Genomic DNA, 23188 nt, shown 5'->3' on the forward strand with positions numbered 1-23188 from the left:
AGCCCATTCCAAGGCTTAATAACCCTTTCTGTGTAAAAATTTTTCCTAATATCCAATCTGAACCTCCCCTGGTGCAACTGAGGCCGTTTCCTCTTGTCCTATGGCTTGTTACTTGGGAGAAGAGACCGACCCCCACCTCTCTACACGCTCCTTTCAGGTAGTTGTAGACAGCGAGAAGGTCTCCCCTCAGCCTCCTTTTCTCCAGGCTGAACACCCCCACCTCCCTCAGCCTCTCCAGACCCCTCACCAGCTTTGTTGCCCTTCTCTGGACACGCTCCAGGACCTCAACGTCTTTTTTGTGGGAAGGGGCCCAAAACTGGACACAGCACTCGAGGTGGGGCCTCACCAGTGCCCAGTACAGGGGGTTGATCACCTCCCGAGTCCTACTCACCACACTGTTCCTGATACAGGCCAGGATGCTGTTGGCTTTCTTGGCCACCTGGGCACACTGCTGGCTCATGTTCAGCCCACAGTTGACCAGCACCCCCAGGTCCTCTTCCCCCAGGCAGCTCTCCAGCCACTCTGCCCCAAGCCCGTAGTGCTGCATGGGGTTGTTGTGACCCAAGTGCAGGACCCGGCACTTGGCCTTGTTGAACCTAATATATGAGAATCCTCTCCGAGATGTCTGTGAGGTTCCCCTGGGCTGGTTTTGTGCTGATGCAGAGCTCAGGGCCAGGCTGGTTTCCCATGGTTCTGGTCCACTGGCAGCCGTGCGGTCCCTGCGGCTTTAATGGCGGTCCCTCTGCACAGCCCCACTGAGGTATATTGTTGTGAAGGCACTTGAAGACAAGACTGAATCTGTTAATACTCAGGATTCTTTTATTTCACGCCAGTTACAATTTTCCAAGATTGAATGGCAGCCTGATTCAGACTGGTTTTTTTCGCAGGGAAAATAAATGTTTTCATAATAATTATGAAAAATAATAGAGATTGCTCTGATGGTACCAGAAACAGTTTTTTCAACGCACAGCTAAGACTCTGGGCCTAAGTAAAAATATTTTATATTGTTACTTTAAAATATATCCTCCTTTACAAATTTTTGTGCATTTTTTGTTTGTTTTTCAAACTGCTTTCCATGGGCAGTAGGTAGAGAATTGGTGTTTTGCCCTCTGGGAACACACAGTTCCCAACCATGTTTCCACTAATGCATCCAAATTCCATGCATTTACACCAGGAGTTTCCAGCAACCACTTGTAGGAGCATTATAAACTAGTTGTACATTTCAAAAGTACTTTACAATGTGCAAATCAAGTGATAAAAGAGGAAAATATCTTGTTTGATGCGCTAAATTGAACTGAGGCTCCATAAAAAGGGCTGATCGGAATCTCTGCAATGGAGGGGAGACTGTGAGGAGCTCAGGGACTCTGACACAAAGGAAGGAAGGAATTGTATTAGTGAGCAGACTGAGTGCAGATGACTGACGGGACACAGGCTTTGAGATGGAGGCATGAAAAGATGGAAGCAGAACAGATAGAAGAGGCAGAACATCCCAGAGAGACAGCAAATGAGATCCTTTCCTGTTAAGGTTTTTTTTAAGTTTTAAATTATTTTTTTTAATCTTTGCTTTTATTCTTAATACCTTAGTTTGTAATCTGAGAGAAAACAAGGATATATCTCTGCCTCTTCAGATGTTTTATAAAATCCATGCTGAAAACTGCCTCATATATAAAGATCAAACTATTTATTCAAATGTAAAGGAAGTACCTTACAGTAAGAAAATTAATCTTACCATCATTGTCCAAAATTCTGTCACGGTGGAAGATGAAGTATGAATAAAAAGCAACTCAACCCATGAGCTGCCAATTGAAATGCGTAAGTGTGGAAGAGAGAGGCTGAATCTGATTTCTTCTCTGGGGAATTCTGTTTTCTGGCAGCCTGCAAGGATGGAAACCAGCAAGCAGTTATAAAATAAATTTCTGACGACAAATTGCTCAAACTGTTTGTCTTCAGAAAGTTTAAAGTGGATTTTGAAAGAAGTCTGTTAAAGAAAACCAAGGTTTTCTCCCAGTGCCGTTTTCTTTTTGCAGTGTAAATGCTACAGTATTATTCTACCATCCCTCAGCCATCCCGTTTGCACTAATAACCAGGGCAGGGCTGGTTTGCTCACACTTCCAGTTTGGGATTCTTAACAGCTCAGGATTACAGTTTTGCTAGACACTGAGGAAGCTGGGAAACATTGACCTGGTCAAACGGAAGGCTGCCTGAATTTTGAAGTCCCCGCTTTTCACGTGATGACTGGTGTGGGAAGTGCTCCTGCTAGAACCCCGGCGTGTGAGTAGCGTCTGTCCTTCAGCCATCTCTTCTGTGCGCAAACATCTGGAAGGTGGAGAATTACTCACGTTGCCACCCATCTCATGTCAAATGTTAAAGAACAAGTGCAGTATGGCAGCTTTTCACTTTTTCAGTTAGGAAAAGTAAAAAATAATTAAAAAAATGACACAGCATGCAAAGCTACCTGGCCATTTGTGCCTTTTCAGTCCCATTGCAGCGTCTCAAGATCATGTAGGTGGTGAAGCAAACCTGGGGCTGCCAGGTGATTCCATTTCTGTGATTCTAACTTCAGACTACATCTTCCCGCACATCATCTTGACCATAGCTATTAATAGTCTACCCGTAGTTTAGGTACGGTTTATTTATTTGGTTCTTTATATTTCAATTGATATTTCTAATTAAAATGAAACAGGTGTATTTGCAAGACAATGACATTGTCACTGACAACATGGTCAGCAAAACACTACCAAAAGGTCAAGTCGCAGACCAAATTGGGAGTTAGTTTTCCAATGCCTTTTTGTATTATCAGGTTGTTTGTACATAAACACATCTGCTGATGTGAATGCATTAGGAAAAAGGACTGGAAAAGCAGCTGAATGATGCAGAGAGGTTAATTAGTAGGAAAGAGGGACGATGAGGTCTTCCAACAGCATTTTCTAATTGAAGTCACTGAACTGGCATTTCGGCAATGATTTCTGCTTCAGAGATCAAGAGGGATTATTTATTCTTAGCAGTTTTCTGCTGTGCAGCTCTGAAAAGTTCAAGCAGGCCAAGTGACTTCCATCATTTGTGGACACCATTGGACAAGCGGTGACGTTGCGGTGAGACCGGAGGGTTCATTTCTAGCCTGCGGAGCCGGGCGCTCCCAAGCAGGCTCTTGGGTCTCCTCTCTGACCATAAGGGGAGGAGATGACCGAGGAGATGACAGCTGCTCCAGTTCTGTTTAACAAAAAGGTTCATTTACAAGGTCACCCTACACAGGTATTAACTTTTTAAAGGATGCTTGTGAGTTTACTGAAGCACACGCTCGGCATTGGGGTTATATGCTCTTTTGCAGCCTTTCTCTCACCTGTATGTGAGAAAGGTGAAATGTGGCTAGTACACAAGTCCATCTCCCAGCACCAGCCTGAAGCAGATACCTACTGAAGCATGGAAGCAATGGGCAAGCGTGGAGTAATGCTTTGCTAGAATTTTGTAGCCATTGGACAAGGGGTAATGGTTTTAAACTCAAAGAGGGGAGATTTAGATTAGATATTAGGAAGAAATTCTTTCCTGTGAGGGTGGTGAGGCACTGGAACAGGTTGCCCAGAGAAGCTGCGGCTGCCTCATCCCTGGAGGTGTTCAAGACCAGGCTGGATGGGGCTTTGAGCAACCTGGTCTAGTGGTAGGTGTCCCTGCCCATGGCAGGAGGGTAGAACTGGACAATCTTTGAAGTCCCTTCCAACCCAAACCATTCCATGATTTTATAATACTCCCCCCTTTTGCTAGCAGTTTTCATGTGAAATATTTCTTGTCTTTGCTGGGAGTAAGTGGTGGGGCAGGGAAGCTTGTCATTGTTAAACTGTGTTTCTGTACCGTGTTGGTGGGCTTCAGAAAGAGAAGGAAGTCACCTTTCTCCCCGGTGCAGTCATTGCCATTTAGAAGCCATAATTGAGCACATCGTTTACTTTTATAGCTTGCGCCTGTTTTACCAGTAGCCCAGTCTCTGGCAGATCCTTTGCCTCTACCACAGGGATTTTGGGAGGAGAGTGAAAGTCCATTTCCTCCTTGTTAGAGTGGCAGCTGCTCGCTCTGCCTCTGCTCCTTGGGGAAGCTTCTGCAGCTCGCCTCTCTACAGATGTACAGAGCTGCCATTTTACCTTCCAAAAGGAAACCACCATGACCCCTCAGCCCTTCCACCCCTGCGTGCCTTGAGGGTTGAATTTATGACCTGGGAATAGTAGCGACCTGCTTGTTTTGGCAGTGTAAGTCTCCTCATCCACTCAGGAACATTGATAACGTGGTAGTCTGGCTGGAGTTTCGAGGGGATACGCTGGCTTCAGAAAGGATGTAGTGACAGTTGCGGCAACAAATAGACCTGGAAAAGCAGCAGGAGTAGGAGTATTTGTGTAAAGAGAACAGGAGAGGGATCATGGGCCAAGAATGGAAACCTTAGTGAATGTGCCTATGAAGTTCCCATAGCCAGAGAAAAATCTACTCGCTCGTGTCCACATAGGTGCCGTGGCTGAAACGGGATACTTGGGCTGAGGTGATGGTGAGGTGTGATGGGGAAGGTCCTAGAGAGAGAAGCAGAACAAGCCCTGTTCCTGATTTTATTGATTTGTCGTGTGATTTCTGGGAAGATACAAAAGTCTCTGTCTTATTTTCCTTGTTCATGTAATTGTGCAGCTCTCACCGCTTTGCGTTTTCAGAGACAAGTTGGTGGGAACCAAACTGGAGAGTCACGGTTCGAACTTGTTTTGTTTATCGCAGGAAGTGGCTGTGAAAACCTCGGGAGGAAATGTCTGGGTTTGCCCAGGTGTATTCAGGCAGCCGAACGCTGCAGGAAGCACCGGTGTTAAATTTCTGTACTCCTCGGTCTGCTTTGACACTCCATTTCTGATGTGTTTCCCCTCACACAGGAGCAGTGCACCATACCGCGGTGCGGAGACTCGGCACCGGAAAGACTTCAGACTGAAGCTGGCATCCCTGTTGTCCTCAGCCAGAGGTTGCCCCTGCAAGACACAGCTGTGAAACGTTCATCAGAAAAAAACTGAACAGAAGATCCTTAAGAGTGAGTAAAAAGCAAATCAGACTTTTAAAATTTTTTTCGGTCTAAAATGTATAAAAATAACGCCATGCAGAAATGCATTTGGAAATGCATTAAAGTTCCTGGGTAAATAGGGATTGGGATGAGCTCGGAGTTTTACCTGTGGTGCTGGGTTATGGTATTTATGTTACACTGCTGTGTCCTTTGGAGAATGTAGTTCCTCTCCTGCTCTGCTGTCTGTGTGCACCCCTGTTGAACTGCATTTCTAAGGGCTGGTGGCTTAAGGATAGTGAAGAAAAGTGTTGTGTCCTATTGAAATGGGTTTTTCCTAAGGAAGAGGCTGGCTCCTAGGAAGGAGAACTGCTTTGTCAGGGAAAAGATCACCTGGAGGGACCAGCTCCTGGGGCTGATGTGAAGGCTGCATGGGAAAATACCTGGACAGCTGTATCAGGAAAGGAGATGTCCTGTGTTGTGGGCCATGTTCACCCGCTCGAGCAGGGGAGCTGCACAGGAACAGGTATTTAAAAGACGGGTTGACATAGTGCTTAATGACATGGTTTAGTGATGTTTTTTTATCAGAGTTAGGTTGATGGTTGGACTAGATGATCTTAAAGGTCCCTTCCAACCTAGACAATTCTATGATTCTGGATGGGGCTTTGAGCAACCTGCTCTAGTAGGAGGTGTCCCGCCCATGGCAGGGGGGATGGAACTAGATGATATTTAAGGTCCCTTCCAACTCTAACCATTCTATGATTCTATGATTCTATTGTGTAGAGCATGTTGCAGTAGTGCATTGTGCACCTGCTGGAATAAGGTTTGGGGTAATGATTGGGTTTTTCAAGAGAAAGTCAGGGACTGTCCCCCTAGAAAGCACCATCCTCTGCACAAGGGGCTTTCCATGCACTAAGCGGTTTTATCGTTTCTTGGAAATAAGGCAGTCTCGGTGCCGGAGGATGAGCCGGGTTTGTGGGATCATCGCCAGAAGCAGCTTAGGGCTTAGAAAATAAAACCTGAGAGCATGGCATGATTTCTGAAGTCCATGCAGAAGACAAGTCGTCACTGAGATTTGCTGATGCTTTCTGCACCAGTTGTTTTTTTGCATTTCTTTTCTAATCTGAGTGTTTTAGTTCTAAATAACTCACAGTGATTTACCATTGACAGGAGGTGTCATGGTGAAGTCAGGCAGATAAAAGTCCTCTAGAAAATTGCAGAAAGCTGAGTGTTTCTCGCAGATACTGTGGATAGGATTCATTTATTCTAACTTTGGATGTTTATAGTGCATTATCCGAGATGACGCTTAATGAGGTAAGTAATTTTAGAGTGTGATTCATCTGGCAGTTTGAAATGTACTTTAGGATGAGGTGGATCGTGTCCTTTGTCGACCATAAAGGGAGCTTAGCTGAGTTAAGGCAGTGGTGGGTGTCTGCGCTGCTCAGTGAACCTTTTCCTTTACATTTGGTGTCACAGTGCTGTCCAGGGAGCCCCTGAGTTTTGGAGAGGCCTGAAAATTTGCATTCAGTCATCTGTGGTCAGAGCAGACAGAGCAGAGGTGGCGCCGAACACTTCCTCACAATCGGTTTGTTTTTTCTTTTGCTTTCATGAATCTGAGATTTGGCTGCAGTCACCAATGACTGTCTTGAGAGGAACATCATGTAATATAATGGAAGTGGTAATTTTTGAACTGTTACAGTGAATTGTAGCTCTGTGGTAAAACTTGCGTGTAAACTCATGTCTTAAAAGTGTAGTCCATGCCATACAACCTCTAAAATAAGGATTTATGAAAATACAGCTCTGTTTTTTGGATGGGCGACGGGAATCCTGATGATTCTGGCTTTTAATCCTTTTGTGAAGATGTTTCAAATTTTGCTGAAGCTGGAGCAAACCTGATTGTTTCTAACATTTATTTGGAAAAACCTTCCTGTGTAGAAGAGGTGAGGGAAGGAGCGAACGTATGAGGGCAATCCAAACGGGCAGCGCACAGGGCTGAGCACGGACTGGCCATGTGGGTGGTGGGCATGGTCTGGATATTGGGTTTGGAGCTCTGTGTATGTGAAAAGAAGCAGAAGACAACAAAGAAGCTAACAAGGAGACAGTAGACAAGAATGCCAGCAGAGCTGAGAAGAAGCATGAGTGTGCTCCAGGGGGGGTGTACTGCGGGAGCGTACTTGCACTAGGGATGCTGTTCCATGGCTTGAGTCCCATTGGTGAAAATGTAGCTTTCCTAATCTCCTTCCAAAAGAAACCATTTAGATTGCAAGTGTAATGAATTAATCGGTTTGCTGTGCAAACTGTTCTGTGAGCAGCGCATACCCTGTTGTTTTGCGGACTTCCCTGCGAATGAAGAAGTAACTTCCTCTTCTTGTGGTGTAAACCTTTGCCCAATGAGCACATGAGCAATTTTAAACACGTGGTTCATTTCAGTGGCTTCAGGTGACTATAGCTTAATAAATTTTCCAGCGAAGAGCCACAAAGGGACTGGAGCATCACTCTTAGGAACAAAGGCTGAGAGAGCTGGGACTGTTCAGCCTGAATAAGAGAAGGCTCGGGTGGATCTCATCAATGTACAGAGATACCTGAAGGGAGGGTGTAAACAGGGAAGAGCCAGGCTCTTTCCAGTGGTGCCCAGTGGCAAGACCAGAAGCAGTGGGCACAAACTGAAACACAGGAGGTTCCCTCTGACCATCAGGATGCACCTTTTCATTATGAGGGTGACCGAGCACTGGCAGAGGTTGCCCGGTGAGGTTGTGGAGTCTCCATCCTTAGAGGTACTCAAAAGTCATCCGGGCATGGTCCTGGGCAACCACCTCTAGGCGTCCCTGCTTGAGCAAGGGGGTTGGACCAGATGACCTGCAGAGATCCCTGCCAACCTCAGCCAGTGTGTGATTCTGTGAGTTAGGTAGAACTGGCTGTTTGTCCCTCACAAGCTGTTGCCAGTCTTTTCAGGAATTCTCACAAGGTTGTACGGGGCTACTGGCAAGGATACCAAACATCTGCTCAATAGCAGGCCCCCAGAAAACACTGAAAATGCGGATACTTAGGGAATATTACCTGAGTGACACTTCTGGGTGTTGGGTCAGATGGTGAAGTCAGTTAAAACTACCTTTGGTAGATCGTATATGCAGTCAGGGCACCTGATTCATAAATTTGTAATGGCCATATTTACACTAATTATCAGTGAAGCAGCACAGATATGTTAGATCTATTACATTTATTGCAACAGGAATAGCACAGTACTCACTGCCATCAGCGTTTTACACGAAGAATTAATTGTGCAGTTAAGCTGTTGTTTGTGTCGTGGTATTTTTCAAAGATACTGGTAATTATGCAGTTTTGTGGACCCATTCAAGAGAGTGCCCAACCATTCAAAGCAGTACCGGCAGCCTTCTCCAGTGCAGCCCCTTCAGGTGTAGCAACTGGATGAGAAATCAAGACATCTGCAGAAAGCTTCTGAACTGATTTATGATCCTCTTTAAGGAAAATATATTTAGTCCATAGTGTTTGATTTTTTGCAACTCGCAAATAGATTTATGAAGCAAGTAGTATTTGCATATCCTTCGCCATTTGTTCTGTATATATTGTCCTTGATGGGTGTTGTACATGAAGAGGCCAAACCCTGAAGATATTCACTGTTCATTTTCCTGCCTGCTAACGCGAACATTAAAATCAGGGACACTGTATATGTTGATAGGCAGGATGACATCTACATGAAGAGAAAATCAATCAAGAGGGAAGAGGCAAAAAAACTTCAGTGTGTTTTATCAAAAGCAGAAAACAATGAAGGAAGTTCTCTGCCCCCCAGATGGTGAGGCCCCATCTGGAGCACTGTGCCCAGTTGTGGGCTCCCCAGTTTAAGAAGGACAGGGAACTGCTGGAGAGGGTACAGCAGAGGGCTACAAAGATGATTAGGGGCCTGGAGCATCTCTCTTAGGAGGAAAGGCTGAGGGACTTGTGTCTTTTTAGTCTGGAGATGAGAAGACTGAGGGGGGATCTGATCAACGCCTATAAATACTTAAAGGGAGGGTGTCAAGAGGATGGGGCCAGTCTTTTTTCAGTGGTTCCCAGTGACAGGAGAAGAGGTAACAGGCACGAACTTGGACATAAGAAGTTCCATCTAAACATGAGGAGGAACTTCTTTCCTTTGAGGGTGGCAGAGCCCTGGAACAGGCTGCCCAGAAAGGTGGTGGAGTCTCTGTCCCTGGAGTCATTCAAAACCTGCCTGAACATGTTCCTGTGCAACCTGCTCTGGGTGGACCTGCTTTGGCAGGGGGGTTGGACTAGATGATCTCCAAAGGTCCCTTCCAACCCCATATCATTCTGTGATTCTGTGATCTTTCAGGTAGAGAGGTGGAGCAGTGAGGTCAGAAAGCCTTTCCTGGCAGCAGAGGATGTACCCTTGAGGGTAATAATGGAGGGAAGAGCAGCAGAGGAGGAAAGAGAGTTTTTTATCGAAAGGATTTTGGCACCTTCTGCTCCCAGTGAGGTTCTGCAGTCAACTTGGGTGGGATCTCTGCGGCGTTTTAATTGATTGTCAAGTGGCTCCTGCGCAGAAGATGATGGTGAGGGACAGTTCTCCCATCCGAGAAGCCCCACTGTGTGTGAGCGTAGCGCAAAACCCCGCTCTCCCACCAGCGCAGCCGCCTGCCTGCTTCGTTCCCAAGCTTGGGCTCCGGCACTTCTGTTAAACAGCAGTGAGCTGGAAAGACCTCCTAACTGGTTTTATGCAAATGGGAGCCAGACATCTCATGCATGTGTGTTTGCACACAGGCACGGTCCCCTGTCCAACAATAGATACTGTTTTGTTATGGAAATAGTGCTCAACTGATGAGGGCTTGCCGAGGGTTGAGCTGGCATGTACTGAGTGGTTTTGACATGTGTGTGCACACGCAGGTGTTGAAAGAGAGGGTAGGGAGAGCCATAAAGTTGTGAAACTTCAATGAGGTAAGCCAAATTAAAAAATTAAAACCATGTTATATGGAAATCAGTAAGTAGTGGATAAGGGGGGTCAGGGCTACATGGCAAAGAGGTAAGTAGGAAGGGGGAAAAAAACCCCAACAGTTGTTTTCATACAAGATTAGTGATGTCTAACTGATGACTTGAAACTGCCTTTTTGATCTTCATCGCTGTTCTCCGTGTGTCCGTCCCTCTCTCCAAAGCGTTCTGCTGTGTAGGTGTGACTTTGGAGGTTGGTTTTGGTGGGAAGCACGGCATCGCCCGATGGCTGCCGGGCAGCGGAGGCTTTACGTTCGGTGAAGCCGATGGTGGAGGTTGGGGGACAGAAGCAGTGGGGACGCAGCGGTCGCTCTCTCCCCACGTTCGCCGCCTGTGGGGTTGGCTGCAGGCGGCCACCAGCTGCGGTGGAGCGGTGACATCAGTCAGTCCCATCTGGTTGTGGTGGGATGCGTGATGAGCAGCTGTCATGCAGATGCTCCCTGGGAAGCTGGTAAATAGTCATTGTTGGAGTAATTAATAGCAACAAGTTGTGGGGGAAAAGGGGGGAAGCCCAGAAAATCGTTTCAGATGTCCCAGACCATGCTGATGCTTGGGATGATGAATCACACAACTGTCCATATGAAAATTGAATAATTTTACTTGATACGATAAAATACACAATGAAAACAATGCGGGGGGGGGGGGGGGAGGGGGAACAAAACAGAGACCAAAATATAAGCTGCCAGGCTTTTATGGAGATGTCCAGTTGGTTGGTATAACATCTAACTCCACAAATACTATTGGTGATGTTGTAAAGAAAAGTATGAATCAAAAGCATATTGTTCTTGATTTGGTGGGGCTTTGCTGTTCTCCAGATACAGCTGCTACTGGTCTGGTTTTCGTAATGATACCTTTGGCTGGTTTTTAACTGTCTTTTGGGGCAGGAACGGGTGAAAGGCAGAGTCCTCCCCTTAGCAAAATACATACATTTTTCCTGAGCAGTTTATACTGGATCCATGGATGGAACAGGAGAAAAATCACTTAAAGGAAAACAGTGCCGCAGGTCTTGGAAAAACCTTAAAGTCAGTTGAAAGAAGTAGTAGATGTATCTGCATTCTGCAATAAATGATAAAAAAGAGTTCCAGGAAACTCACTCTTTCTAGTGCAATAATCCACTCTGCTGAAAAATGCTGTTATTCTAAAGAGAGTAACAAAATATTTGTGTTTATGTCATATTTTAAATATGACAAACTCCTTTGCAAAGAGACTGGACAAGACAAAGAGCATTTTATAGATTTTAATATACTGTTATGTACTAATAAGCAAAGAAACCCATTTTGCCTTGAGAGCTGAGCAAAGAAGTGGGCAGTATTTAGACATAGGAAGTTGTCTTAGAATGACTTTTTTATTATTATAAAAGTAGTTATGATGCACCCACTCATAGCAAAATGGTCTGACTCCATATCTTAACACTGGGCTATTCTAAAATAATTTACGATAATTATATTCCATTATTTATGTGGCATAAAATGAAGCTACCAGGTGATAAGAGTTTTTCTTGGACTACTCAGCACTGTTTCTGGTGATAAACTAGAAGGAGAATTTGGATTCCCTTGCAAAAAAGTGGAGTCCCTTTTTCTTTTTCTTTTTTTTTTTTTCCTTTTTTCCCTTTCATCTTGTACCTTAGTACACACAGAAACTTTTTCTTAACTATGTAAGCTTTCTTTTATTCAGATACTAATTTAACTTGGTGATTGTACTGAGAGTGACCTGTGCTCTGCCGTTGCATCTTTTCCATTTAGCGCAGGGGACTTTACAAAGTTGATTATCTCATAGCTCTTAAATCTGTCATTGTTTTCAGCTTTTTTTCTCCTCCCTCAGAGAGGAAGCTGGTTTTTTAAATCCTTTCTGTGGATTTAGGAGAGGCTATCGCCTAGCCTTTCAGTGTCTGTGATGTTTGATGTGTCCTGGAACTTCAAAAATCATCGTTCCCGTACTTATTTGTTACTGATGTGTAGGCGACACGGCTGCTGAAGCCGCCTGGCAGCGGTTTGGAGGGGAGGGAGCTGGGGAGGAGGAAGGTGCATGGAGTGTTTTTTGCGCGCTCTGCCAGTTGCGCGGGAGAGAAGCCAGAGCTGCGAGCTCTACGTGCTGTGCCCTTCCCGGCCAAACATCTCCTCGAGCATCCGTAGGGCGACGTGACTCATCGAGCCGCCAGGCATCATCCGTGGGGATGCAGCTGGACCTCAGCACCCGGGGACGGTGCCTCGCTGCTGCCGGTCGGGAGCACTAATCCACCGTCGACCTGTCCTTTTCCACGCTCCGCCGATGGGGTGAGCAGGTTATCCTCAGGGGGTGAGCAGGTTATCCTTGGAAAAGATTGCCCCCGCGGGGAGGCTATTGAACCTGTGGGCGTCACACCTGGCTGGCTTCCCCGGAGAGGCTTGGGAAGTAGGTGTCGCTCTCCCAGCCTGCCCCAGGTAGGTAACCTGATCTTAAACAAAGAAACACAGAGATGGCTGTTTCTAATTTTAAAATACATTAAAGCAAAATCCTTTTTTGTTGTTGTTTTGAAGGCAGGAGGTTTGAATATTCCCGTGCTCTGCGCTTCCCCCGAGCTCCCAGATTTAGGGGTGATAAAGAGGGATTTAATTCTGGGCAGCAGGTGCTGGCAGCAGGGATGCGATGCAGCGCCTGTAATTGTGTTGTTGGGTTCATTTTGCGGCCATCTGGGTGTGAAAGGGGCAGTTGAGCTTTTAATTGTAGTCCTTGGGCATCTGGTACCTTCCTCCTCCTGCTGCGGGTGCAGACGTGTTCAAGGAAAGATGCTCTGTGTGTCAGAGGCAGGGAGAGAGTTAAAGCCCATCACCCGTCACCTTTTCCTACCAGCTCAGGAGAAAAGGAAAGTTGGTCTTTCAGTTGTCTGGGCTTCCTGTTCTAATCGGACGCGCTTTTCTGAGCTGCAAATCATCCCAGCTGAGGAGACGTGAAGCAGTCGGTGTGGGGAATGTGACCTGTTGTGCGAGCACTTGTCCGCAAAACAGCCAGGAGCAGGAGCTGGGCTTGTGATGTGACCGCCCTCCGGGAAAGGCGACCGACGGCTGCCGGAGACTTGGACGGTGGTGGGAGACGTCCGTAAAAGACCTGAGAGCTGAGCCAGCTCCTTGCTGTGCTTTCATACGCGGTCCAACCGGCGGAGGAGGCAAGAAGGAAAAATGACGTGGTAACAGCGGGGCCGTGGCAGTCCATCACTCGGGCATGGCAGGCTGAGAAGGCTCATGATCTCCAGGGGGAACGTAACACAGTAATGGGAAGGCAACAAGGGAGAAAAATCATACTAGGGAGCGTGATTTCCAGCGTTTACCTCGCGTAGGTATGTACCTGTTAACCAGGCTTTTCCCTGGCAGCCCTAAACTTTGCACTGTTGGGAGTCAGTTGAGGTATTGGTGTATGTTTCTAGCGCTGTGGCTAAAATGTAATGAGCATCTACAGTTTCTGCAGGTTTGCTCCGAAAGCTTAATGTGTCAGGAAAATGTTTCCATTGAGATTTTTGCAGTGAATATGGAAATTTCTCAGTGTCAGTGATGTTACTGCTTTTTTTTTAATTTAAAGAGGTAACAAAACTAAGCAGGGTCTGGCTGCACGTGTTTTAAGGTGCACAGAGCTGGCTGTCTGTCAATTGTGTGTGACTCCATCCAGCGTTTGGGCAGCCAGGTAGGTGTAAGGATGGGGACAAACAAGTGATGGAACAGTTCACCTGGAAACCACCGCTGCACAGGCAAGGGCTGGCACAGAAACAAACCGCCCCACTGCCCCAAAAGCCGATGGAGAAAGATCCCTGTTGTAAGGCTTGCCCTGGAAGTGCTCCTGAATTATGAAGATGCTGCTTTGGGATGTGATGGGAGGGTCAGAGAGGTGTTGGGAGCGGGGTGGCTGGGCTCGGGGGGTTCAGCTTGCTTCGATAACATGTGTCCCTGGAAAGCAAAGGTGAGATCTAAACTTGGGTTGCTTTTCACAGATGAAATTATTAAGTGTAGGGCATCTGTGTTTCTTGGCTTTTGTATGTGGTTTGTACTATGCTGGGCACATCCCTGTGCCAGAGGGGCGGGCTGTGACATGTACCAGGCTGGTAAAGGAAATGAGGGGGTTTTTCTTCTTAATTCTGTCTTTTTTGTTTTGCCAGGGAGTCCAAACTGTGCCCATCACGTTGAGGGTGTGGGTAAGACTGATCCAGTGGCACTGGGTGCAGCACCGCTTCTCTGATGCCTATTCTTGTGCTGCTTTTGAGACCCAGAAAGTTTTTGTCTTGTTTCTCTGAATAAATGTGCAGCTGTTTCTATGTTGCTCCAATCATGTTCACACCTAGAAAGCAAGAGGATGGTAAAGAAGAGCTAACCTGAATCTTTTACTTGGAGATAGTATTGCCTAATGCTTATACTTAGAAATCAAGAGTCAATTATCTGGAGTTAATTCCTGGCTTTGACATAACTTTTCTATTGACCTTGAAGAAATCAGGAACTTCCCTGTGCTTTAAATGGCCCTTTTCTAAAATGCGTGTAATGTTTTTGAGCATAATACTCACCTCAAAGGGTGTTATAAGAATTAATGCTCATAAAGCATTTTAAGCTTCATTAATGCAAATTACCTTAGGAGTGTAAATTCAATTCTGCAAGTATCTTCTACTACTACAAGTTAACCAACATGGTTTTAATATATGTGTGCTTGTGATCAAAAATGTTTAGTGTAGATCCTGCAGGGTCCGAGGACTTTGGATACCACTTTGGTGACACGGAGGATCACGATACCCTATTAACCCTTCAATTAAACAGGGCTGCAGCACCTTTTTGTTGCCGAGGTGTACTGCTGGATATGACCTTATAACGCTGGAGTGGTGTTTATTAAAAGGTCTCGCCCCCAGTATTTAGAAGATGGGGAGTTCATGTGCTACAACCACCCATGCATTTTCTCCTTGTTGCTGGGAGTGTCCTCCTGGTATGAGGGTGGAAATTAAATCTTTCCGCTGTTCTGGAGACGATCTGCCTGCTGAAGCTGTTAGCAAAAATGTCAGTACTCTGAGTGGTGGGATTATGATGGGGAGGGGTTTGTAAAAACAAATCAATTTAGGGGGCATCTAAGCCATTAAACAGTAATAGCTTTTAGTGATTGCTGTTTTGAGATGGATTCAAAGGGATATAACGTAAGGGTGAAAGCTGTTGTATTCCACTATCAATCTCCAAGATCATCTAGTTGCTGTACCAATTACCCTCAGACTATGCAAAGCCTGTAATACTGGTAGCTGATAAGGAGCAGTGCAGAGAGAGAAAGAACATTCATCTGTGTACACACTGTCTATCTTGAAGATGTTTTTCCCATGCTGGAACAATTAAATACTGAGGTGTGAAAAGCAGCGGTAAAGCTCAAATGCTCCCAGGTTCTGGGATCCTACAGCTCAAAGTCATCTGTGGATACATTTTCTGAAATTATGTCAGAAATCACTTTTCAGCTCCCGTGGTTCACTGGATGGGTCAGTGGAGCCCAGGAGGAAGAAGATGCTCACAAGTTTGCATGACGAGCGCTAAATCTGAATTGTTTCTGGGGTCGGTGTGGTGCGATGCCAGCGCCGCGGAGGGAACATCGTTTCTCACTGACAGCAAAGATGAGTGTTTCCCAGTTGCAGGTTGCAGTCCCTCCCAAAGGTGTCCTTGGGATGGTTCGGGGGAGGCTGTGAAGCATTTTATACTCGTGAGGGAACAGTCAGCTGCCTTTAATTGCTGACTGCACTCAGTCCTTCCAGGACACAGGTTTGTGTATTTATATCCGCAGCCAGTAACTATAACCTATTCTTGTTCCCTTGGCCAACACAGGCTGAGCTACTATTAGCAGTGGAGGTAGTTAACCTGTCCTTGGCCAGTAAAAATCTGGGAGACCTGGGGGAAAGGAGAGAATGACAGGGGGCCACAAAAATATAGGTTAGGCCAAGAAAAAGGAGTTATGCTTTCAGAAAGTTTAAAGGGTTTTGTCCCAAACTAGGGGAATGAGGGCATGCTGAAAATGTGCTACTGTCTACGTCCCTCTGCATTGCAACGGAAGTGCAATGTCTTCAAGGAGGCTCGGAGGGGTTTTTGTGACCCCCCTCCAAAGCGATGTGAAGACAAACGCTCGGGGAGGAGCCGCTGCAGTGCTTCCGTCTCTGAAACCTTGCTGACAGCAGTGATGTTTTCTGATCCACAGGTCCGGAGGATGGCATAGCAATAACGTCACCGTCCAGGGAGCTGGGGTCCTTCCTCGCCTGCCTGCATGCTGCTTGAACTCATCCCGAGCCTTTGTTTTTGGACCGAAGAAACCTGAAAACCTTTCTCTCCTAATTCATGAGCCAGCAGGATGTGGTCGCCGTGCTTTCAGAACGCCTGCTCGTAGCCGCCTACAAAGGCCAAGTGGAGAATGTGGTGCAGCTTATCAACAGGGGTGCCAAGGTAGCCGTTACCAAGGTAACAAGAGAAAAACGCTTTGCGAAATCCTTGGGAACTAACATAACTCCCAGACCATTGTCTGTGAAAATGCCCTCGTAGCTTTACCATTCTGAATGTGACTGAGGTTAGCGTTTAGATTTCCTTCAGGTTTAGGCTTAATGGCTCATGTGAATTTACAATACGGTGCATGTCTGGTATTTGTACGCTTCCCAGTGGACGCAGGGGTGGTGAACACCGAGTCCTTAGAAACGCAGTGTGTCGGCGGAGGGGCAGTGACATTTTTCAAAGCGTGCATTGACTTTTGAGCACCGGGCGAACTGATGAATGGAGCGATTCATCCCTGTCGAGGGAAGGTGGTTCAGAGCGCCCGTCTTCCTGGGTGAGGGGATGGGGGAAAGCCACCTGGTCTGGCAGGGTAAAGCTACGCAGAAAGCGTTCCTTGCCGCTGAAGTTTCTTGGCACAGCAGCCTCGCTTTTACCAAACAACTTCATCGATTCGTGCTGTGTAGTCTCTAGTGTGTTCCAAACTTGGGGGTTGCAAACTGTGTTCTCCATACCTTTGAGACAAGGTCAGCACTGAAAGATTTATGCTTAGATATTAAGAGTTCGCTCTAATATTCACCTATTTCCGATAGCTGATACTCACCTATTTGTAACTCTCAACGTGTTATAAATAATACTAGCATATAAAAGGTGAGATAGAAGTGGCAGTTGCAGAGAAGGCTTGATCAGCAAAAACCTTTAAAAAGAATTAGGTAAGTTAGATCTATCAGGCTGTAACATAAAATTTGGGACGTCCTGTTTTTAGGAACTATTGTTCTCCATTGTGTCTAGTTTTATTTGTATTTCCATATTGGTTTTGAACATTATGGATGTATGCGGGCTAATATTTACAGATAGAAAGCAAACGTGAGTACGTTTGATAAGTAATCTCTCTTTTTATCTGTCAGCAATGGTTGTTTTCAGTCCCTTTGCAGTGTTTGAGTTGTAGATAGTATTTATTTTGAAAGCTGGAGTGATCCAAGGACAACCAATGTTTGTAAGTTTTGTTTGCCAAAACTAAGTGGCCTCTTGTTAGCAGATACAAAGCACAGCTGTAATAAACATGAATGGTCCCATGAAAATGCCTGTTTGGCTCTGTTGTCCAAGGAGCTCTGTAGCTGATGAGCAGCTATTAAAGGTAGTCGGTAATAGATTAGGAAATATTGACTTACTGATGTCCGAATGGTAGCTCGGGGTTTTGTGGTGATTGTTTTCTTAATATCATGAGCTTTGAGACTGCTGAAGGACCTACCTGAAAAGACACAAACGATTGAAAGGATGCCATTCTTCGTATAAATTTGTGCACTAATGTAATTTCAAATCCAGCTTTCACACTGTTTGAACATAAAATGTGGTGTCCTTTGTAATGGGTGCCAGAATAATCGTGCCACTGATGTAACTGTTGCATGGAATTAGTTGCCACAATCCACAATTCAAATACAAAATTGACACTTTCTCATTGTTAAGGTTGCTTATTATGCAGTTACAATAAGAAGGAAATTGTGTAGATCATACTTTCAAACACAAAATCAGGTTGATTTGATAAAATGCAGATTTGCTGGAGCTGACAAGTTTTTCTTTGCTGTACGATATAGGTGGCTACCTGCTTCTTGCACTTGCTTTGTTGTTCAACCCTTGCGCGGAAAATCAAAGCAAAGCTCTTTTGGTGGCAGAACTGTCCCCAGGTGCAGAGTGTGGGTGTTTCTGTTGGAAAGCCGTGCTCGCTGGTGGGCTGTGAGGCCATGCTGACCTGGTACTACGGGATTGTAGCTGTTCTTTCCTAGAGGTTGTGTGTCATCCCCATGGAGCTCAGGGAGGAGGGGGATGACAAAAGCTGTCCTTCTTGTCATTCTGGATGCATCCTGGCACACCAGCAGACAGCACAGATGAGGTAGTTTGGTAACTTGGTGACAAACCCTGCTCAGAAGAGATGAAGTAAGATCAGCAAGATTGTGGAGAAGTTCTCAGAGGAGAGGAGAAGTTCTCAGAGGAGCGACCGAGGCTACATGCGTGGAGTATTTTGGAAGTGCTCATGCACTCATTCCGATAGAGGTGAGCTCAATGTGAACTGAGAGGTGTGAGACCAAGCTGCTGCCCTCATCAGAGCCCATCAGTTCAGGCTCAGTAATGTCTACGCAGCGTCCAGTTTGCATCTGGCTCTCACCCAGCCAGGGAGCTGCACAGGGAAAGCATGCGCATATTTGCCTATGAAAGGCTGTATAAACATACCCTGGAAGAGCTTGGCTTGCTAATCTGGTGACACGCAAAGGCTGGAAGGAGAAGGAACCGTCTAAAGTCAAGGTCAAGGTTGTCACAGCAGCAAGCACATACAAATTAGCCTCAAGTATATTTAAACTGGAAATTCGTAGGGATGTTTTTTAGCCATCGGAGAGCCAGGTTCTTGTGCGGAAGAGGCGCAAAGTGAGAACTACTTTCAGGGTAGGGGTGGTTAATTTTAGGTTGGAAATTAGATGGCATGCTTGTTGTAGCGGAGAATTATTGATCAGGCTTTCAGATAAATTGAAACCCAGAGCCCTCTCCCCTCCCCAAGATAAAACTCATTGCAAATGAAGCATAAAAATAAATTTATTCACGTGCATGCCTTAGTTCTCTTATACCTGTATGTCTTCTGCTGTTATTCAAAGTCTTCGGTTTGTTCTGTCAACTTAATTTTGAATTCTAGGGATTTGCTCCAAAGGAAAAAATAAAGGTGGGACGGGAGGTAGTACTTCTCAGCCAAAATTCCTGCTGAATTCTATCAGAGTTTTATTGGAAGAAGACATGCAGAGACAAAGCTCTTTGGAAGGAGGGAACAAGTTCACACGCCACTTTAGGCTTAAAATTGATTTCTGATACGCACCTCTAAGCATAGACTGATTCTTGTGGAAAAACACCATGCAGGGCCACAGCTTGAACTGACCAGGATCTAGAGCTAAATGCTAAAGAGTTCTTTATTCAAACCGGATTAATTGAGCATGGCTTAAGAAAAATGAGGCATATTTTCTGTAACAAACCAAGTACTATTAAATGCTGGATAGCTGGCATGCTTGCCCAGTTCTATTTTTATCATATATAGGGAAGGTCACATGCTGTGGTTAATCGCTGCTTCAGAAAACAACAATTCAGCTGCAAAATAGTATTTCATTTTTGTCACCTCTAACGACATGATTTCAGAAGAAGAATAGTATGAAAGAATCAAAATTCAATGGGGAATCGGTGTCTCCAGGTGCTCACTTCAGCACATACATCAAACGCTTGTGCTGGTGGTGGGGGTCTCTGCCACCAACCATGTGGGGTGGTGGCCAGGAGATGTTCTGAATTTCAGTGCACGAGGCTTCACGGCTCTGCTTTGAGCATTCTGTCAATCAGGGTGCTCTGTTGCTGCTCTGCCTGGTAGGATGAAGAGACGATTTCCATTTTTGTGCCTTTTTGTCTGACGTTCTTCCCAGGTGTGAAATCTGTAGCTGTTTTCTTTATGAAAAGGGCAAAAAATACCCAGAATAACTGATCATGCGTATTGGCTGATCCAACAAGCAGGTGCCTTTATGAAGTATTTTGGTGAATATGCTGCAAAAGCTGGAAAATTAAGAACTGAGCCTGGTATAATTAAGTCTTTCACGCAAGAAAGCTGGTCCCTTCTTTCAGTCCTTTTGTGGTAGAACTTTCTTTCAGTGAAGTTACTGACAGCTGCATCTTCAACATTTAAGCTCTGGGGCTTTTGCTGAGCTGCTCTCTGCCTTGCTGTCCTCCCAGGATTCTGTTTTCCTTTTTCTGTGTTGTTTTTCTTTTGACTTTCTGAGTTGGGCCAAGTTAGGGAAAGGGCTGAGACCCACTAGGAGTGGCCTGGGAGGAATGGTGGTGGTGACAGATCAGGTCAGCTCTTCTCATGATCTTGATCCCAAAACGGTGCCTGGAGGATGGAGAGAATTGGGATTTCACCTCCCGGGCATCAACTTCTGGTGTATCCCAAGGATGCCTGACTGAAACAAGGGTACTTCTTGGGGAACGGCAGCCTTTAACATGAGCTTGCTCCATGCCTAGAGATGAGGTTTTCAGGTCTGAACCTCTGCATTTCAGCTCCCCCCAAAAAAGTGTTACTGGATGTTGGGTTTCACTGGGGCATCGCAGCACGGGGTGTAGCATTCAATAGCAAGAAAAAGCTGTGTTATTAGCAAGCACGTACAGAGGAGTGTGCCCCACTTGTCTGTTAAATGTGAAAAAGATTTCCAGAGGAAGTCATAAAGGTAGTACAGCCAGTTTGGATGTAATTTGTATAGCTCCATGGGGTTTATGAATATTTTTTCAAAGGGAAGCAGAATATAGCTTTTTCGCAGAGCGTAGCATTGAGATCATAGGTATAAAATCGATTTCTGCGGAGATAGAATGATCATTTTGAAAAAGACATAGAAATGCAAAAGGTAGTGCTTCTGTTGTGATTCAGTAATTCTGTTTGTTTGTTTGATTTGATTTTTTGAACTAGTCCTATTAGGAACCTGCCATATGGCAACACTTCTGTAAGGCTGGGGTACTTGTAATCTTGTCGCCAGGATTTCAACTTCAGAGCACGTTGAGTTCTTTAAAACTATCTTCTTTTCTTTTTTTTCCCCTTCCTTTTTAAGTTCAGACAGAAACAAAAACAAAATACATATATTTTGGTGCTTTCACATTTTTGTGCTCCTTCAGTTTGAAAAACTACTTGTGACTGTTTTAAACAATAAAGCAAAATAAATGAAAGGGGACTAGCAAACATTTAGGGACTTGCTTGAATGCCTGTTGAGGTCAATGAGAGACTTTCTGCTGACTTGAGCGAGCAGGTTATTCATGGAGAACAGTCTTAACAAATCATCAGTGTGAACAATGTGACAACATTTGGTTTTTTGTTTTCAAGCTTTCTAATAAAACACGTGCATAGGCCTGTTTTTGTGTAAGCGCAAAAGGGATGAATAAAAACCAGGCCTTGTGCAGCAGAAGAGCAGGGTGAGGTAGAGCACTGAATGTACTTCCATAAAAGTATCTACAAATACATAAAAGAATGAAAGATCATGCGGCTCGTGGCGCTGAGGCCCCCCGTATGGATTTGGTTGCGGAATGCATACACTGGCAGCTGCTCTGAGAAAATTCTGCTTTTAAACTGCGTGTATCGACAGCTGCCTATCGATGTCTGGAAGTCAGAATACAGATTAAACACAAACAAAAACCCTACCCTTGCATTTTACTGCTGAAATTCATGTGGCTGTTTACGATGCTCGGCTGCAGCCTGATACACCCCACAGCTCCGGCAGCATCACGGCTCTTGGAAGTTGCAGCCTTAGTGCCCATTTATTTTGTCAATAAGCTCATGACAGGGGAGGATTTGTATGATTTGCTGCCTGCTGAAACAATTATTTACATTTGAATAGAAGTCCAAATTGCGTATTTTTTTATATGGATGACCGCTTTATTGGTTCATTAATCCCAAGTTGTTGCAGTCTCTCATTTTTATTTCTATAATAGCCCCCAAACCATTACAGTTCATCTTTGGAAATGCTCACAATGCTCACAAGCTTCTAAGTCGTTAATCTGCTTGTTAAGGAGTCTCTGGTTTTAGTGTTGTCTCCTTGCAGTGAGCATCTGTAGGAGACACTCTTGTTCTTATACGTTTCCTCTCCCACTAGGACCCATGTGTGTATTCAGATAAGCCCCCTCTTTGGTGCTGCAGTGGTGAGTGCGAAGTGTCTGTGGAGGAGACACGCAGAGCAAAATTCGTCTGCCTTCCTCCCTCTTCCTTCTAGATATTTTAGGTAGGATGCAATGTTGTGAGAGAAAAATGTTATTAAAAAAAAAAAAAAAAAATTCCTATTAGTCCATCAGCAGTCGGTGTGAAAGGCTGTTGGTTTGACTTGCAGACATGAAGGAGAAGATCAGAAGCAGGCAGGAACAGCTCTGGCTATCGCTGCCGGTGTTTCCCACCATGGCACAGACCTGTTGAAAGTTTCTCACCAAAGATTGCCATGCTCTAAGTTTGTCATCACAGCATGAAGGGCACCCAGATGGCCTTGTCTCTCTCTCATAGTTTGCTATTGGTGTGTGCGTACATATGTACATAAATACCTGTGTATATATGTATATGTTTGCGTGGGGAGGGGGGTGGGAGTGTTTTTCCAGTGTTTGCATTGCCCATACTGGAAGACTGTCCAGCTGTACCGCCCATCTCTGCTCTCATTTTGATGTTACTGGGAAGAAAAAGAAAATCTGGCATTGCCAGTTCTTGCAGGGTTATGATTAATCTTGAGATGATCAGCGCTCTTCCAAAAGCCTGAGCCTCTAATCAGTGTAATGTGCTGGAATTGATCCTTCTTCCCACTCTCCCATCCTGAGTAGGGTCATAGTTTTCCTATTCTCTCTCTATAGCCAGTGGGAAGAGCTCAAGGACTGCGTTTATGCAGTAGCTCTGCTCTCTGAAGGTCTCTCTCTAGGGGTCTCCATAGGTGGGATGCCTCTGAAGCTATGTCCCTGGATAGAGGTTCTCAAAACACTAAACCCTCTGGCATAAGAAGCTGAAATATAATTTTTAATCCTCTAGTCTTCCATTTCAACAACTTTTTATTTTTTTAAACCAAAACCTGAGTTTTGAAAACCTGGCTGAAGGTTTTGAACGCTTGGGGATGATGATAGGGGGAAATGCGCAGTTAACTCTGAATGACAGAAGTGGCCAGGGAATGTTGCCTTGCATAGGCTCCTGTCCCTG

General features: G+C 45.3%; 1 protein-coding gene across 4 annotated transcripts in view; it reads left to right on the forward strand.

Annotated features, from left to right (window-relative positions):
- Positions 1 to 16317: 16317 nt before the first annotated feature.
- Positions 16318 to 23188, forward strand: part of ANKRD6 (ankyrin repeat domain 6) — a 36687-nt gene continuing 29816 nt past the window's right edge. For all 4 annotated transcript variants that reach the window (XM_074150329.1, XM_074150330.1, XM_074150331.1 and 1 more), the window contains exon 1: positions 16318 to 16437. In XM_074150329.1, the coding sequence (XP_074006430.1) occupies positions 16318 to 16437 (120 nt within the window). The remainder of the gene's footprint in view (positions 16438 to 23188) is intronic.

This window comes from Numenius arquata, chromosome 7 (assembly GCF_964106895.1).
Source record: "Numenius arquata chromosome 7, bNumArq3.hap1.1, whole genome shotgun sequence".
Taxonomy (NCBI): domain Eukaryota; kingdom Metazoa; phylum Chordata; class Aves; order Charadriiformes; family Scolopacidae; genus Numenius; species Numenius arquata.